The 19254-nt window shown below is 41.7% G+C and overlaps 1 protein-coding gene across 1 annotated transcript in view; it reads left to right on the top strand.

Annotated features, from left to right (window-relative positions):
* The window catches only part of KCMF1 (potassium channel modulatory factor 1), a gene marked incomplete at both ends in the record, with an annotated part of 52180 nt that extends 39044 nt beyond the window's left edge, over nt 1–13136 (top strand). Inside the window, 4 exons of the mRNA XM_079548236.1 lie at nt 4898–5022; nt 6950–7113; nt 11709–11991; nt 12875–13136. Coding sequence (XP_079404362.1) covers nt 4898–5022; nt 6950–7113; nt 11709–11991; nt 12875–13136 — 834 coding nt within the window. The remainder of the gene's footprint in view (nt 1–4897; nt 5023–6949; nt 7114–11708; nt 11992–12874) is intronic.
* Nucleotides 13137–19254: the final 6118 nt, after the last annotated feature.

Here is a 19254-nt window from a genome sequence, read left to right as displayed (position 1 = left end):
ATTCTTTTGAAGATGATGAACCCTTCTTTCAAGCCTGTTAAGGATCTTGAATGAAGGAGTGCTAGGGGAGGTAACTTGATAGTTTTGAAGCTCTGATCTTTGTTGAAAAGATAAGTGAAGCAGTTTATATCTGTCAGTGGTACTGCAGGATTATAAGTTGCCTTACTGATACACTTGGAATTTTAATAATATAGATTTTTTTCTTAAATGCTTCACCTTTCAAACATACCATCAACTGGAGATTCACATTGGGGTGACTTCTTTCATGGTTTAGTGTTGCAGTTCTGATTTGCACCACTTGATGTCAGTGGTATTTTCATAACACCGTATTCATATTCTAGGTTTTTTGATCTGGCATTTCCTTTGCAGCTGCAGCTTCTAGAGTTCAGTATGTAGAGCCTAAATTTGTGAGCCTGCTACCCTGCTGGTTTCTGAAGAAGTTTTGTGTGTTAAAAGGAGCCTTTGATTTTTGTGAGTCAGCCTGCAAAAACAAAATTTTTATCCTGATTCAAGTAATAATAGAAGGCAATCCTTTAATATGATTGCGTATGTTTGTGCCAAGTTGCAAAGCTCAGTGTGCAGAAAATGTAAGGCTGCTTGGGTGCTTGATAGCAAAAGGTGACAACATGACTAATGAAGAAAATCTTAAGATAATCAATTGTGTTATTCCGGGCATTCAGACAACTGTTTTTGCTCATGTCTTGACCTTTTAGTACTTGCAGTAGATCTTGCTGTTGACAGGTGGACCGTACCTGAGATCTTCAAGTCTCCAGGGATAGACTGTTTTTTATTTTGCTGGTGATCACTCTTTACTCCTTACCTATCTTTCTAAAAGAATAAGTCAAAGAATTCTGATCCACTGGAGGGGGAGGAAAAAGCACCGTTAATATTTCTGACAAGTTGAATTTTAACATTTTTGTATTTGGACTGTTGAAGATAAGAGGGTGATTTTGCTGAGTATTTGGCTGCGGTAAATATAGCAATATTAGGTACTTGTGAGCAGGATGAGTCTGACAGTATTATATTGAAGGGTAGTTTAATGATGGGTACTTGAATCAAAAAATTGTACTAGTGTCTGTGGGAGAAGTTGAAAGGTTCAGATTGACTAAGGTCCCTAAGGTTGCATGCTAAAAAAAAAAATAAAAAATTGGCAGTATTGGTGAAAAAGTGTTGTAAAGTCTCAGTGATTACCAGTATTTCTTTACCAGTCCAAGAGTAAGGATAAGTTTTATAGGGCAAGTAAGTGCCAAGAAATATGGGTATCAGAGTAATTACACTGTTGGTGCTGGGTTTCAGTTCAGCCTAACATACTGAGTATGATTCAGCATTCAGTTAGAAGTCAGTGTTGTAAACAAGCTCAAGATTTTGGAAACTATTGAATGTCATACTTGAATCTCTTTTCAGAATAAAGGTAGATTTTCTACTTTGTCACTCTTCATCAGATTTGTCACATTTAGCAAGGCAGTAACTAAGCTCATACCATGAGCTTTGGAGCTGTAAGGTCTAAGTTGTAAATATATTGCTGATTAAGCTGATTAGAACTTTTATTGCAGTAGTGAAACCTTTCCGATTATCTTCTGCTCCATTCTTGAAGATTTCAGTGTCTTCCATCTAGTGACAGGATTTCTGTAAGATCAGTGTCGTTTTATGCCTTACATGTTAATAAGGAGGCAGTAATAAGGAAAGTAAGGAGTAGAACAACATTTCTAGAAGCTAGCAGATATTAGGATTAATTCCTAACTGTTATAGAACTTGAAAGTCATCTTTTGGACGTCATTCATCATTACTTTTTAAATCATCATTATGATATCAATATGATATCAAATACATCATTATTTTTTAAAATATCATAAAAAAAAAAAAGAGCCAGATACATTAGGAATTCAATTTTAAACCCATTATCCTAAGTTGTATTTTTTTGCTATGAAAACTAAACAAGTTCTATTAGCAACAATTTTCAGCTTTGTCACACTTAATCAGTGATGCTTCTGACTTCATCATAACATAGGGTGTTTTGCCAAAGCTAATGCCTAACTAAATTTCCGTTTGTGTCTAACAATGCTTCAGAATGTTTTATTGGTGAGAGAGTTCTTGTAAGAAATTTCATGTTTGGAATTAGGTTTAAGTTACTAAGTTCCCTTGAATATTTTGTTGTTCTCCAGAACTTTTTGTTATCTCATGTTTTTCTGAGGAGTCCCTTTTTTTCAAGCAAATATCTATTGTTCGTGAAGACTTCATCATGTTACACGTGAGGAACTTTGTCTAGCTTTTTAAATTCTATTTTCATGATTATTCCCTTTTTCCATTTTCATAGGTAGCTGGAAAAAAAGAGTACCTTGAAGATTATGTTCATTTGATTTGAACTGTATTCTTGTTTGAAGATTAAGCAATTTATTTTTAACTTTAGAAGTGTATATGTTACGGTGAATTTCTTCTGAAATTGTGTGTTTATGGCAGGTAAAAGTGCAATGGCTAGCATCAAATTTAATAGATAGAAGCAAAATTGTTAGTCTAAATCGTTAGTCCTTAGAGGGCTTTTAGAAGTTAAAATTGAGTAGAGAGGTAGTTTTTCTTTCTTCTTTTTTTTTCATCTTGAAGTTGTAGACCATTTTGTAACACTTCATTCTGCTTCTGTTAAGCTATTATCTGACATCTGAAATGAGTAACTCTTAAGCAGACCCACTGCAGTACCAGTAGTTGTGTCCTCCCTCATATTCTGTAATGTCATTGCTCTGCAGTGTGTCTGCTTGTATTGCATCTGTAGTGATGGAAAACCTGAGAAATGGTTCTCTGAAGAAAAGTACATCATGTGGAAAATAAAGGGGGAAAGATGTAGTAGCAAGAACCATTTAAAAAGCTTAAGTTTCTGGATGAGGCTGCGTAATTAAAATATCATCGAAGATGTAAGCTGCTGTCAAAAGCAGCGGAGAATTTGCAGTGAATGTATTTAAGACATCATCCTCACCTCAATATAAGTAAGCCAGATGGGTATAGTATTAGACGAGGGCTGCTCCAAAAGTAATGCCTCCCATTTCATTATGTTGACCTACAGTGTCGGGGGGCAGATGCTGCTACAGCAGTAGAGGTTGAACCTTCTCAACTATATTCCACTGCATGATGCTGCCATGTGAGAGTTGGCAGCAGAGGGGCAGTCTGACAGAATGGTGTCTGACATGGAAGTGCCGATGAAGCAAAAGGGGTATTGCTGAGTTCCTCCATGTGGGAAAAAACAGCACCCGCTGACATCCGTCCGTGCTTGATGAACATTTATAGATGCCAACTGGTGGTGTGCAGACAGTGAGGCACGGTGGTGTGTTTCAGCGGTGGCTTTGCACAGCCATCACAGCACAACATGAGGTCAGTCTCAAGCAGCTCATCCCCATGAATCAGCAGGTTACAACAAGGGAACAGGCTGCTCATACAGGAGCAGAAGGAACAAGTCAGGGCCTACCGAACTGATATGAGGCTGAAGGCGGAGGTTACTTGGGTGTCACCACTGTGGGCCTGAGTCAAAATGGCAGTCCATGGAGCAGTGATGCGAGTTCCTCACCAAAGAAAACATTCAAGGTGAAGCTCTCAGAGGGTAAAGTAACGCGCACAGACGTTGGGATAACAAAGGGCTCCTGGAACTGCAACAAACCATCAGCTTTGACCACTAAATCGCAACGCTGACTAAGCTGAAGGCGGGAACATCCAGAGTCAGGTCAGAGAACAGGCGATCTTTGTTTTGCAACACAGTAAATGCCAGGCCCTAAAGCAGTCTGAAGACCACAGAGCACGTTGCCCATCCTGGCTGGGCTGCCCTACAACACCCACCATATAGTCCAAATTTGGCCCCTTTTCATTTCCGTCTGTTAAGGCCAACAAAAGACTGACTGCGTAGGCAATGTTCTCTTAGCAACAACACTGTGATAGCAGCTGTGGCACAGTTGATCCTGTCCACTGGAGTAGATTTGAATGAGCACAGCATGCAGGCTCTTGTTCATTGCTGGAAGAAATGCATGGCTAATGTTGGTGGCTGTTGAAAATACTGTTTTGTAGCTGAGACTTGCTCTGTCACATGGTGTTAATGTGCATTACTTTTTGGAGCAACCTGAATATTACTATCCGTATTGTGTGCAGTCTTTTGAGCTCCACAGTCAATAACTTGTATATAAACATGAGGACCACCAGAAACCTGGGCTTTATTGCAACCAGTATTGTTCCATGAATGCAGGGGGGCTATTGGAAGTAGGAGGAGTATAGAGATAAATCTGTGGATAGTAGCTGTATTTGGCCATCCAGGAGCTGTTAATATAAGCATTTAGTGCTTTGGGAGGGTTTTCTGGGCTGGAGATATTTTTAATCTAAAATCTGTAAAACTTTAAGATCAAGCTTCAAAACTGCTGGAACTAAAAATGGAAGGTGCGTTTCAAGGTGTCACAGTTGGAAGAAATGTAATGGTACTGCTTGTCTTTGTGTTTTTAAGCTGAAATATTCATTAACTAATAAAGGAAACGGTATCTTCTGAAATCCTTTTGTGTAGGGATATGGAGATCAGTCTTTCTTTTCCAAACCTTGTAGTTGTGCAGTGCCTAGGTATGTCTTGGTTTGATACTTGAGCAAATGCTTGTGTAGTTTCAGTCTGCTTCCTGCAGTTCTATTGCTGAGATGAATGACAAGCAGGCATATAGTAGGCCTTTGTAATCACTCTGTTGTCTGAGACTGTATAAAATACAAAATACTGCATACAAAACTAATTTATAAAGCACTGCAAAATCTGGTTTCTGTAGTATCACTAAAATCATAAAAGAAATGAAAATTAACATCTTCTCTTGAAAATGATTTTTGCTGTTTTTAATAGTGATATGAGTTCCACTTTCTATAAAGTATTTCTTTTTCCTCTTTGTCATTTCAGATTTGTCCAATATGTGCAGCATTACCTGGAGGGGATCCTAATCACGTCACAGATGACTTTGCAGCTCATCTTACACTGGAACACAGAGCTCCTAGAGATTTAATATCCTTTCCTGAGATGATGCAGTCTAGACTTCTTCATTGAGTAGTCATGATTACTTGTTTTGATTTTGATATTCAAGGGGCTATACCTCTCATTTCCCTGCAACTTGAGTTGCTGGAAAACTGTATGCAAAATTTAAAGGTAATTTTTCTAGTTTTAAAAGCAATGTCCAAATTATGAATGAACTGTATGTGTGTTTGACAGTGCTTTTTAGCCTAGCAGCAGAAACGTTTAAGGAACTTTCATACCAAACTGTTTTCTACTGACACTGTGGTTTATCCTGCCTTATCATTAGTTTTGAGGCCTTTTTTATGTATCCAGGTGGTAGAAACAATTTATGACACAGACAGTGATCTGAGGATGGTTTGAGCTTAGCTGTTTTTTGACAAATAAGCTTGTGTACCTGCTTCATTCACTATACTAAGATACTTCCATAGTATTACCTACTGACATTTCTGTAATGGCTAGGAAAACTTCCAGATAACGTGGGAAATAAAGGGCTGTCTTTCAGTTATTTTAGTAGCAGATTATGCAGGTTAATTACATTTGATGGCTGAAGTATTGAAATTTGCTTTTTGTCCTTTGTTGAAGGGATTGCTTTCTAGGGTTAATTGATTTTTATTTATTAAATGACCTGCAGATTATGTACGATAGAAAGTTTTCTCTCTGAATTTTTTCATTAAACAAATAAGCATACTGCTCTGTCGACATCTTTTTGTTGTTGTTCAAAGCATTTTAAAGGGAAACAAAAATGCTGACAGAAGGATTTTATGGAGGTGGTTGCATTTCATTTGTGATTGTGTTTCAGCTTGATAGTGTTTATTGTGGTTTAGAGTCAGGACAGACTACATGCGAGTGTTAATAGCTACATGCGAGTGTTAATAGCTACATGCGAGTGTTAATAGCTACATGCGAGTGTTAATAGCTACATGCGAGTGTTAATAGCTACATGCGAGTGTTAATAGCTACATAGTAGTTGGATCACTGTAATGGAGTTAGAGTGTTTATTGCTTCTGTAAAGGAGTTAATGAGTAATGCAAAACTGCAGAAGAGCAGTCATCCCTAGTTTTGTGGATATAAGCAGGACTGTCAGCAGTCACGAGAAGACTGAGTGCTGACTGTGGTAGCTCTGGCCAAGCAAGGGGATCTAAGCTGAAATCTTAGTAAATTTCAAAGTATGTTATTTCATTTTCAATAATTATACAAGTGATTTTCAAAACGAAGGGAATTCTTGACTGCTTTGGAAATATGTGCATTAACTTTCTGACAAAAGTATTCTTTAAATAATTTTTTTGCCATAATTTGCAAGCCTATAAAAATATGACTTGAAACTTAAGCATGAGATGGCAAGGCAGGGGAAATGAGGAAATAGCAGGAGTCATTCGTAGAATTTACGCCATTTGTTTGGCTAAAAAAAGAAAGGTAAAGTGAAGGGGTGTGATAAAAGTGCTGAATATTCTGGAAACGTGCAAAATTTTAAGATCTCAAGTGCTGAAAATTCTGGGATCAAGTTGCTTATAGTATAGAAATTGAAAGGAATGCAGTAATTGCCATCTACTTCGGGTAGGAATGGCCGTAAGATCTTTAGTATTTAATATAAGAATGAGGAAGTGGGAGTAAAACCCATGTGTAAGAAGTTTGGCAAAAGGTGTGATGAGCTGTAAGATTACTTGATAGAAAACTTTGATTAAAAAAAAAATCCTGATATTTCTTAGATGTATTAAAAAGCTGAAGAGTGTGAGGTGTTTTACTGTACACAGCCCTGATTGTCCTGAGTACATGTCTGTATGCCCAGCTTGCTCCATAGCTACAGCATCTCAGCTATGCTCTAGAAGTTGAGGCTTTCATGTAGCGTACACTAGAGTGTTTTACACAGCAGATATTCTAGTCATTTAATAACCAATGCCATGTAGTTCTGTTTTCTTAACTTGTTTATTATGATGAATCCAGTGGTGTTCGGCATGTACGTCGAATGTTTCACCCAGGTCGGGGATTGGGGGGCCCTCGTGCACGTAGATCAAACATGCACTTTACTAGCAGTTCCCCTGGAGGGCTTTCATCTTCTCAGAGTTCGTATTCTCCAAGCAATAGAGAAGCCATGGATCCTATAGCTGGTAAGAGCTGTTGTGCCTGTGGATTTTACCCTCCTTATGCAAAGGAGCAAAATCCAATGTGATAATGGTTGCTTTGCTTTTTGTTGTGCTGAAACTGCACTCATGATACATGCAGGTGAGACTGGCTGTGTGTTGATGAACAGTTTTCTGGCCCGTGGTCTTCTGAAGCTGAAGTCACTGCCCTAGTAGGCAGTACTTTTAATTCTACAGTGCAGGATGTATTCCCAAAGCTTGTTATTCACAAGCGCTATTTATTTTTTTGACTGTGGTCGTGTCCAGCTTCTATCCATTACTTGAGTATATATCATCCTGATTTGTTGTGAGATGAAGGTGTTTGTGGACAAGATTTTCTGTCTTGATTTGTTTTAGTACAGGCTGTGGACTCTGAAGGTGAAATTACATGAATATTATTAACAGACATTGAAAACATATTCAGATTGCATTCAAGCTTTAGCAAGTTTGTTTGTTTGTTTGTTTTTTTGTAATATCACAGCTATTTTTTATGATGTACTTGTAAATTCTTACACAAATGTACTGTTACAAGCATTTGTAGCATGCTTTGGTCAAGTTTAGAAGTCCTGTGATGGGAGGAAGAGCATCTCACCTTTAAAGCCAGAAAATCAAGACGTGTCTAGGATTTTTAGAAAAACTTGTTCACTGTATGTTTAATTTGAAAATAAAACATTTTTTACAGGAATTAGAAATAGATAAACACAATTTAAAATAGCAGATACAGCTTTTTCCTTATTAGAAATCTGAGCATTTTTATACTGTGATCTTTTGACCATGCCTGTGTCAAGGCAACATCAGAACTGCCGTAATCTACCTTCAGCTGCTAAGTATGTATAAATGTATAAACTGGAACTTCCTACTTCAAGATCATGACTTCTTCAGAAGTAGCCATCCAGCTTAATTAACCACTGCACGTGAAAGGGGAGCTGTGTCTGCTTAAATGTAATCCCCTCGCCTTCCTTCTGCTGGCTCTGGTACTCCTGGCTTTCTGTGACCTGAAAGAGCATCCTGGCAAAAGAGGGAAAGTTGAATGAGGTCATGCTCAGAGAGTGGTGGTCAATGTCTTTTGCTCTGGTTGTATCCTCTCATGCATGAGGTCATCCAGGGATCAGTACTGAACCCCATGTTATTCAACTTTAATAAATCATCTCAGCATGTTTGCTGAAACACCAGGGTGGGAGATGAGGTGGATTGTGTCCTGCATCTAGAATGTCATGACCATGACCAAAGAGCCAAGTACAGTCTTGCATCTGCATGGCTGGGAGTAGCCCTGCTGAAGGAGACCTGGAGTCCTGGTGGGCACAGAGCTGAATCAGTCAACGTGGGCACAAGTGCAGCAAGAATGGCAAGCTGAATCCTGAGCTGCATTTGCCAGGGCATTAGTAGCAGAGAGAGAGGTTTGATCATCTCACTAAGGACTTGTCAGGCCAGAGGATCCAGAGGAGAACTATGAAGATAATCTGAGTGCTGCAAAAATTGTTGTATGAGGAAAGTAGTTAGGTCTTTGCTCCCTGGAGAAGGGAGGGCTCAGAGCAGGTGTCATCACATGATTCCAGTACTTAAGGGGCAGCTACAAAGAAGACAGAGGCTCTCTTCTCAAGGACCGATGTGGAAGAACAGGGGACAGCAGGAACAGGATGCACCAGAAGAGATTTAATCTTGATACAGAGAAAAAAATACATTTTTGCAGGGGGAGCCATCAGTCACTGGGAACAGTTCCCAGGCATGTGGCTGACTCTCTTAATTTGAGGTTTTCAAGGTGACACGGGACAGGATGGTACATAAGCTTGTCTAGGCTCCCTTTCCTCATGAGAAGTTGTACCTTGTGATGGAGATCCCTTTCATTCTGGGCTGTTGTATGATTCTGTGAGGCTCCTAAAGGGTCTGAGAAGAACTAGAGTTCATCCAAGAAGGGAGGATGTTTGTGTATCATTATTCTGTGATCTTGGAGTGGAAGACCTCCTGGAATGTATATCGCTCTGAAAGTAATGCTTATTTAATTAAAATAGGACAGATAAATAGTACAATAACACTATTTAATAGAGCAAAATCTCAGCTACAAAACACTATTTTTTTTCCACACAGTCACCACTGATAGCTGTGTATTTCAGACATGAACAAGAGCCTGCATGCTGTGCTCATTCAAATCTACTCCAGTGGACAGGATCAACTGTGCCACAGCTGCTATCACAGTGTTGTTGCTAAGAGAACATTGCCTACGCAGTCAGTCTTTTGTTGGCCTTAACAGACGGAAATGAAAAGGGGCCAAATTTGGACTATATGGTGGGTGTTGTAGGGCAGCCCAGCCAGGATGGGCAACGTGCTCTGTGGTCTTCAGACTGCTTTAGGGCCTGGCATTTACTGTGTTGCAAAACAAAGATCGCCTGTTCTCTGACCTGACTCTGGATGTTCCCGCCTTCAGCTTAGTCAGCGTTGCGATTTAGTGGTCAAAGCTGATGGTTTGTTGCAGTTCCAGGAGCCCTTTGTTATCCCAACGTCTGTGCGCGTTACTTTACCCTCTGAGAGCTTCACCTTGAATGTTTTCTTTGGTGAGGAACTCGCATCACTGCTCCATGGACTGCCATTTTGACTCAGGCCCACAGTGGTGACACCACATCTCATCACCAGCAATGATGTGATCCAAGAAACCTCCGCCTTCAGCCTCATATCGGTTCGGTAGGTCCTGACTTGTTCCTTCTGCTCCTGTATGAGCAGCCATGGGACTCACCTGCTGCAGACTTTGTGATATTCCAATGTGCCTCCGTTTCCAGTGCACTGAAGCTGATATTCAGCTCTGTAGCCCGTTCCCTTGTTGTAACTTGCTGATTCATGGGGATGAGCTGGTTCAGGCAGTCCTCATTTTATGGTGTGACAGCAATTCTGACAACATTTCTTGTCTTGTACATTACTGTTGCCACTGCTGAAGCACACCACCCACTGCCTCACTGTGCTCACATCTACTGTTTCATCTTCATAAACGTTCACCAAGTGTCAGTTTATGTCACTGGGTGCTCTTTTTTCCAACATGGAAGAATTCAGTGACACACCTGCTTCATCAGCATCTCCATGTCACATCATTCTGCCAGACTGCCCTTCTGCCATCTGTACCCAGAACAAAACGTAATGGAGTATAGCTGGGAAGGTTCAACCTCTGCTGCCTTACTGCCGACTTCTGCCCACTGAGACTGTGGACTGAATAATAAAACTGAAGCATTACTTTTGGTGCAGCCCTCGTAGTTCAGTTCAGATAAATGTGGAGTGTTTGCTGATGCTTGTCAGTACCTCACCAGGCATTCCTTGTGGAATGCCACAAGCACAGGGAAGTTAAAAATTGGATGAAATGGTATTCCTCTGAACTTTTCTTGATTGATGCTGTGTCTTTGCTTTCAAGGTTCAGTTGTTTGCTGGGGTTGTCTTCTCTTACCAAGGCCTTTATCTCAAGCTCTCATCTGCTTCCAAGTACAGCTAGCTATTAAGCATCAACTTATGCTTAACTTATAGCGAGGATAAATTGATCTGTTTCTTGTCTGATAGTTTGATATGTCTTCTCTTTCAGTGAAATGATGAACTGAGAAGATAACTGCAGGTTTTCTGTTTGAAAATAATGAAACACACAGCATCTGCTACGTTTTCACATCTCCTTTTTCTCCTTTGTGATACTGCCTAGTGATTATAATTGAATTAAAGACGTGGAATTGATAGTGCAGGTTTAGAAACAAAAATGAAAAGCAAAACTTGACTATCCTGAGTTTCTGACATAGAAAATAACTGCATTTTTCTGTATTCCTCCCATGAAAGCTTGCCTAAAAGCAATTGTTTTTTATTAGTGCAATGGAAGGAAAACTATTACAGGTTGGCAGTATTGCCTCCTACGTCTGCCCTTACATCTGTTACAGCAAAGAAACACCTAAGGGATTCTGCTGTGATACCCTGAGCAGTGTTTTACTGCTAGTTTTAATTTCAAAGAGCAGGTATTTGCTATAAACCTACCACTGAAGGGAATACTTATGGTTGTACTCCTTAATTGTCGGGCCTTCCCTATCTTCAGGCAGAAGTAGACAGTGGTTTCGTGAGGCAGATCTTGAATGAGTTTTCATAACAAAATAACTTTTACTAAATGTTAGAAGTGATGGCGTGGTATTTCTTTTACAGAACATATCTTCCCTTTGGGTTGTTGGATGGTAAAACCTGTGTTGTGGGGGCATGTTTATTGAGAAGAAAATAACATCACTAACAAAAGCCAAAATTAAGTATTTTCCTAGTCAGGTACTACGCTGTGATGTGGAGCTTCAGAGAATTGCTGCAGACGACATCATTTGCCAGGCATTCTCTGTAGACTGGCTCTCCTGTTATAACAAATCTGCATCTTCCTTACGCTTTGAAACATCGAACACTGAGACTTTCTAGAAGAGTTTCATGAATTTTCTAACATAATTTACTTTTACTAATTTACTAAACGAATTACTTCATTTCCATTGATGGAAAAAAATGAATTGATGCCCTGGAATTCAGGGTGTATTCATTCTGTTGTGTAACAGTCACTTAAGATATTTCATCACAGAAACTTTTCTCTTCTCTGGCAGAGCTTTTATCTCAGTTATCAGGCGTGAGGCGTTCTGCAGGAGGACAGATCAATTCCTCTAGCCCTTCTGCTTCTCAGTTACAGCAGCTGCAGATGCAACTGCAGTTGGAACGACAACATGCACAAGCAGCGAGACAACAACTGGAGACTGCACGCAATGCAACTAGACGCACCAACACGATCAATGTCAACACCACTGTTACACAATCTGCAACAACAACCAACACATCTAACACGGAAAACAGTCAGCAGACTATCCAGAATTCCCAGTTTCTTCTTACAAGGTAACTTGTTCTGTCTGCTTCAGCATATGTCTCTTAGCATTTCACTCTTTCTTAGCCCTGCTAGAGTCGGAGTACAGTGAAACTTTGGTTACTGTGATTATAAGAAACGTGTGTTAAGCTTTTACCCTTGTATTTACATGTAATTGGGTGTTCATATTTAAATGGTCAGAACTTACATCATCCATATTTCTAGTAGTAATTTAATATCCAAGAGTAACAGTTCATAGGTGACCTGATGGGAATTACTCTGCTTTTGGAAAGCTGGCTGCAGAAACGGCCTTTAGTGCCCTAAAGGTTGCAGAAAGGAGAGACAAACTCACAGCTGCGTTGTATATTTTTTTTGCATCTAGGAATGTATTTAAGAGGTGAATGTATTTAAACAGATGTGAATATGGATTTCTGCAAGCCTTAAAAAGGAGGCTAGTTCTGAGTTTTAGCTGTGTAAGCTACTTCAGGCAGGGGGCTTCTGCCAGATCCCTCATCAGATCTCTTAACATACTGTGCTTTGTTTGGACTGTGTGGATTGTACTGCCTGGTGGGAATCCATAGGTGGTACCCACAGAGCGATGTGTTCTGTCGCACGTGTACAGCTAGGCATTGACCCAGCCCCTAACAGGTATGTAGGAGATTCCAACCTTCCCTGAAAGACTCTCTTAGGTATGGGGGACCCTTGCGTATGGTTTTGAATCTTGAGGGTTCATTCTGGTGAAGGCTGTTTAGTGAGTGGGCAGGGGTTGTTGGCCAGAGGTGCGCAGAGCTGTGCGTGTGAGAAGGGCCAGCAACAGCGTCCTGAGGGGCAGGGCTCTGAGCGCACGTGTCAGGAGTGTTGTCACAGAAACGGGCTCTCACCAACTGCCTGTCTCCTTTTCCTGCTGCCATACAGGTTGAACGATCCGAAGATGTCGGAAGCGGAGCGTCAGTCGATGGAGAGCGAACGGGCGGACCGCAGCCTGTTTGTTCAAGAGCTTCTACTGTCCACTTTGATGCAGGAAGAAAGTTCCTCCTCAGATGAGGATGAGAGGGGGGAGATTGCCGATTTTGGTGCTATGGGCTGTGTAGATATTATGCCTTTAGATGTTGCTTTAGAAAACCTAAATTTAAAAGAGAGTAATAAAGGAAACGAGCCTCCTCCACCTCCTCTTTGATGACATCCCACTTTGCAGACAATGTCCTCTGTGCTGTATTTGCCAATGAAAGTGGACAACAACTATCTTGGGTTTGTTTTGGTGATTGTAATTTCAGGTCTGTCACTCTTGTTACGTTGTGTACATTAAAAAGAAAGAGAGAAAAGATATATATGATAATCATTTCCACTTAACTAATTTTTACTTCTAGCAGGTAAATGTAGGTTGCGGTGCAGAGCAAAAGGCTCTGTGTCCTGTACCTTGACATGCAAAGGCTCTCCTAATACTCCACATTCAAACTGAAGAGGAAAAAATGAAAAATCTCTAATGAAGCTGCTGTGTGTATTTATGAATATTAATGAATAAAAAATGCTTGGATGGTTTACCTTAACTACTGCATGACGTTTTTTGCAGCGTGCATGAGTTTTAGTGACCTTGTCATTTAAAAATTTAAATACAAGGAAGTAAAACTATAAAACCCAAAGCTTTCCCATTATTCAGAGGTTACCTAACAAAAAGGTTAGCGTGGCTTGTAGCCACAAAGTAGCTTTTGAATAATATGTGACAGAATGACATCTTACGTGCTGTTCTGCACAGGATGGAAACTGCAGTGGGTTGTATTGTCGTGACCAGGGTGTGGCATCTTGCTGTATGTGATCACTATGTTGCCCTGTCGGCCGTCGCGTCAGTGTGGAGTTGAACTGCATTTTATGCATCCGTAGGAGACACAACAATAAGGCCACTGCTGGAAGCTACTGCAAAGGGCTTTTGTGTGCCCTGAAATCAAATGATGTTCACTTTTGTTTAAAGTTTGTTTTCTGTGGTTGTTAATTTTTTTACTGTTAAACATGTTTTATTCAGGTGTAGATGATTCATATATTCACTGTGTTGGTTTTTTTTTTTTAAAGAAAAAGTTAACCTGGAACATGTTGTCTTAGTTTAAAAAGCCTTTCACAGCCTCGATCATATTTTGAGTTATTTATGTATTCTCTTCATAGTTTGCAGAGACCTGGTAGTATCAGGAGAGCTTGAGGATTTGGATCCCCAGATTGTTCGTATATTGCAAACAAATTATTACTGCTAACTTTAGCACCTTCTATTTATTGTTTCTTTTGGTTACTTTTGCTGGTGTTTAAAAAAAAAAAAAAAAAAAAAAAAAAGTTTTAAAAGCCTTTTAGTGGAATTGTGCCACCTCTATGCCTATACTGCTAGCCTTCCTGGTCTAAACAAAAACTGCAGTGTTCTGCGCATCCATAACAGCCCCAAGGCAGGGACAGAAAGAGTGTTTGGTTTTGGCTTTCTTTCCTTTTCTGTTTTGTTCTGTTTTTCTAAATGTAAAGTTAGATTATAAAAACAGAAGTGCACACAGCTTCAGATATTAAAAAAAAAACAAACAAAAATAACAAAGAAACCATAGGCTTATCTCATAATGTCTTCCCAGCCTTTTTCACCTCCCCCCGCTCTCTTTCTCTGTCCATCCATCTCTGCAGCACTGCTAGCATTAGAGTAAACTTACAGACATGAACGCCGGGTGGTGTTCCCAGCACAACTGTGACGTGTATGCTAATCCAAAATAACTGCAGCAAAAGAAATGACCCTGTATACTGACTTCAAGTTCATCTTCTTTTTTTTTAAATCCTCAAATCCTGATTGTTTCCCCCTAGAGCAGTACTAGCTTTGTTTTCTTTTAGTCTCTGCAACAGAAAATGTTTGGAGGAGAACTTCACCTAAGCCCTCTGGTTATCCCTAAGGTTACCCCAACTAGGGATTTTTTTTTTTTTTTTTTTTGATTGATTGTTGAGGATTTTCAAAAGATTTTCAAGCTGTAGTCTTTACAACCACATCTTCTGCACATTACAGTAAGACACACGGTTCAATAAAGCATTTTCAAGACTGTTGCTCGGTTGATTTTCTTTGTTATTGATGTGTTATGCACAGTTTTGCTCCAGAATTTTCTGAACTGTCAACTGTGGCTGTATACGAGGTCATGTAGAAGTGCTGGGCAATTTATGTGCATGCAGTTAGCAACTCGCACACTGTGGCAGATGAAGAGGGCTGCAATCCCAACCTCCCCACAGGTAGGTGGATCCAACTTTGCATAAGAAAAAATCAGCGTGAGCCCTGACTGCATGTGTGGCTGCTCTCTTAACATGAGCATCATTTCTGGACTCCACTTAGGGGGTGTAAACCAATATTGTCTGTGCTCAGAAGCAGAGCAGATGGAGACCAGCAGTTTAAGGTATGCCTAGGCAACGCCCATAACCAGTGGGTTAAAAGAAAACAGTCAACCACCTCCTGCCATCTCAGGCCAAGGAGTACGCTTGGAGTTCAGTGGAGCCTGTGTGTTCATCCATCACTATTATTCACAGACTCTTTATTTCTAAATGGCAAAGAGATGCGTTTGAAGGGTGGGGAATTGGTTGGAAGGCTGCAGCCAGAGCGTTGTGTCGGTAGCTCGATGTCCAGGTGGAGGCTGGTGATGAGTGGTTTCCCCAGGGCTCTGTCTTGGCACCAGTGCGCCTCAGCGTTTGTATCAATGACGTGGGATTGAGCGCACCCTCAGCAGTTTGCTGATGGCTCCATGCTGAGCTATACAGATGACACAGTAGAAGAAAGGGATGCCATCCAGAGGGACCCAGATGTAATTAGACAAGGCCAAGTGCAAGGTGCTGCACTTGGGCTGAGGCAATGCCAGGGATGAGCACGAACGGGAGGAGCTCCTTGGGAGCAGCCTTGCCAAGGACTTGGGAGTCTGAAACTGACATCAGCCAGCAGTGTGTGCTTGCAGACCAGAAGGCCAACAGTGTCCTGGGCTGCATCAGCAGAGGGGTGGCAGCAGGGAGAGGGAGGGGATTGTCCCTCCCTGCCTTTGTGAGGCCCCACTTGGAGTACTTCATCCAGGTATGAGAAAGATAAGGAGCTCTCGAAGACGGTGCAAAGAAGGCCATGAAGATGTTCAGAGGGCTGCAGCCTCCCCTCTGAAGACAGGTTGACGGAGCTGGTCTTGTCCAGCCTGGAGAAGGTTGTGGGGAGACCTCATTGCAGCATTACAGCATTTAAAAAGAGATTTATAAACATGAGGGAAATGAATTTTTTTTACATGCATTCATAGTGATAGGACAAAGAGGAATGATTTTAAGCTAAAGGAGGTAAAATTTAGATTAAATGTCAGGGAAGTTTTAACTCAGGATGGCAAGGTGCTGCAACAGGCTGCCCAGAGAGATGGATGCCTCATCCCTGGAGGCTTTTAAGGCCAGGTTGGATGGTGCCCTGGGCAACCTGACCTAGTACCTGATCTAGTGGTTGGCAACCCTGCCTGCAGCTGGGGGGCTGGAACCTGATGATCTCTGGGGCCCCTTCCAGCCCAAACCATTCTATAAAACTGGTGGAAGTGCTTACAAAGGTTTTGAATGTGCAGCTTCACATCTGGGCAACAGCGCTTTGCTGGGCCCATCATCAGCTGAGTTGTGCCTTGAGCAGTGGCACACAGCATTCCTCACACTGCTGGCAAGGAAGCAGTTCAGCCAGATGTTGGTCCAGAGCAAGCAAGACTGCAAATGAGTGCGTTTGGGGCAGGTGGAAGGCACGTTTTCATTACCAAAATAGCAGCTGAGATACATAGGCTTATTTGATGGTGCAAGGGAAGCAAGTCAGCAAGCTGAGTGTCCACTGGCAATTTGGAATTCCACCATCTTCTAATCAGGATGTGTTTTAAACTCCTGTAATCTGCTTTAATCAAGAACTTTTTTTGTTTCACTTCCTCTCCTGTCCTTTACCCTGGCCCATCTGAGCCTCGCTTCACCCACATAAATAGGATGTGCAGCTGACTCCAACTGTTCTGTCCTCAAAGGCTGTTGGGGAAATGCAAAAGGAGAAATGTAAAAGAAAACTGTAGCTGCTGGCTTGGGCTTTCACTAAAGGTCTTACACCCCCAGCCAGGTGCCATGATCAAGCAAATATTATCTACTGTGGCTTTGCAGTCACATCCGTCTGCTCCCTCAGCACTTGTAGGCACACCCATCAGGGCCCACAGTACAGTTTGCTCAACTGACCCGATCCTCTTACAGCAAAGATGCATCTTTCTTGCTCCAGCCCTTCAGACTGGCCTCTGGGACCGAGAATTCCTGAGGGTCAGTCTTGCTGCTAAAGACTGAGGCGAAGAAAGTAACTGTTTCCCTGTGTGAGAAGGCTCTGCTTCAGCAATGGGCTCATGTCTTTCTTAGTTTACCTTCTGTAACAGATGTACTGTGACAAGCTCTTCTTGCCTTCCCTTGTTAGATTCAACTCCAGATGGGTTTTAGCTTTCCTAACTCCAGCCCTGGATGCTCTGTGCTCCTCCCATCTTACCTGTCCTTACTTCCACCCCCTGGGTACTTCTTTCTTATGTCTGAGTCTGGCCACATGCTCCTTGCTTATCCATGCAGACCTGGCATTTTTCCCTTCTCCTGGGGATGCAGTGCTCTTAGAGGAGATGACCTTGATTACTGATGAACACTATTGTTCCTCTCATTCCTCCAAGGCTTCATCGCACATCACTTTACCAAGAAACTCCTTGAAAAGCCAGGTCCTGGGCTACGAGCTTTCTGTGCACTCTCCTCACCCCCTAAAGGATCATGAACTCCACCACTTCATGATCACTACAACCAAGGCTGCCTTTGACCTTTACATCCCCAAGGAGCCCTACAGTGGCCACACACAGCATCTCTGCTGACAGCCCAGCCCACGATGAGACTCTGACAGCTCTCTGCCTCCAGCTCACACTGCTCGAGGCTCAGGAGAGCTGGACTCCACTGTGGGGGCCTGTCTCCTCTTCCCTGTGGCTAGCCCTTCATCCATTGCCCCTACCCTCACCAGGGGTGTTTCTCCGTTGCTGCAGTGCAAGGACCAGCTTGTTGCTGTTGCAGGAGGCTTCAGGGTCTCTGCACACCCCAGTATCACACATGACACGCATACGGGCCCCATCTCGCTCACTAGCTGTTGTCTTCTCATAAGCAATATTCGCTCACATCTAACACCGCCTGCCTGATCCCTCCTCTTCAGCCCTCCCACCCTGAAGAGCAAAGCCACTTATTAATGCAGAAAGGAAGGATAATTGTTCCCATCCATATCAGCAGAACGATTTTTTCATGCTTTGTTACCTCTAGAGCTAAACTTCCATTAGCAAGACTAAGTTCTGTTACTTCCACAGGTCAGCCTTGGTCTTTCCAGAAGCAAAGCATGCAGGTAGTTTGTTCTGCAGTGGCTGATTGTAAGTGTTCTTCAAAGGCAAGGCTCAAATTATCCGCATTCTTCCCACTCTGCCGAGGTCTGTGCTAAGCAGTGACTGAGTATAAAGGCTGCTACCAGCACCCATCATCGCTTACTGCAAACGGCACTTCAGGCTCCAACTGAAAACTTGATCAGGAACCGTGTGTTGTGTCAGTTTCAGTAATTCAGTACCAAAGAAAGGCAAAACAAGCACTTTTGTTTTATATAAGCCTTTATTTACAACTTGTTTAACAACTGTACACTCTTCTGTACCCTTGGAAGCATTAGTGTATTTGACTGGGAAAAAATATTAAACCTTTTGATTCTAATGACCATTACCGAGTATTTTTTTGTCTATGTACAGATTTGTATATTAATACTGCTACCATGACAATCTGGTAGTTACACAACTCATAGATGAACGGAAATGGGAAATTTATGTTTTGACACTCTATAAATCCAATACTTTACAGAAAATATATCACTGTCAACTTCACAAACAGTTACTTTGATAATTGGTCAACACTTAATTTGGGACTGTCAAACAAGCTGCTATGAAGGAAGTAGAAGAGTTTCTACGCAGCATAAATGAAGTTAGTACACCAGAGACATGCTGGAGGTCACGCAGAGACGTGGCACTTTGCCGCCGCTTCAGTGAACTCAAACACGCTTTGTCAAGCTAAACACAATTACATATAAATGTCTTCAGGCTCAAGAACAACTGATATGTAGTTTCTAACTGCACAGACCACATGGAGAAATGAGGTACAGCTCAGCTTCAGCTTGGGATGCCCTTGCAGGCAGGTGTGACAAACAGCTATCCCCGCACACCCTGTACAGGGCCACCCCGGGCCCGCACCCAGCTCGGCCTGGAGAAGGGTGCTCCCAGCTG

Source organism: Tetrao urogallus (genome assembly GCF_951394365.1).
Source record: "Tetrao urogallus genome assembly, chromosome: Z".
Lineage (NCBI taxonomy): Eukaryota > Metazoa > Chordata > Aves > Galliformes > Phasianidae > Tetrao > Tetrao urogallus.
Note: the sequence above shows the minus strand (reverse complement) of the source record. Positions and strands in the feature narration are given on the sequence as shown.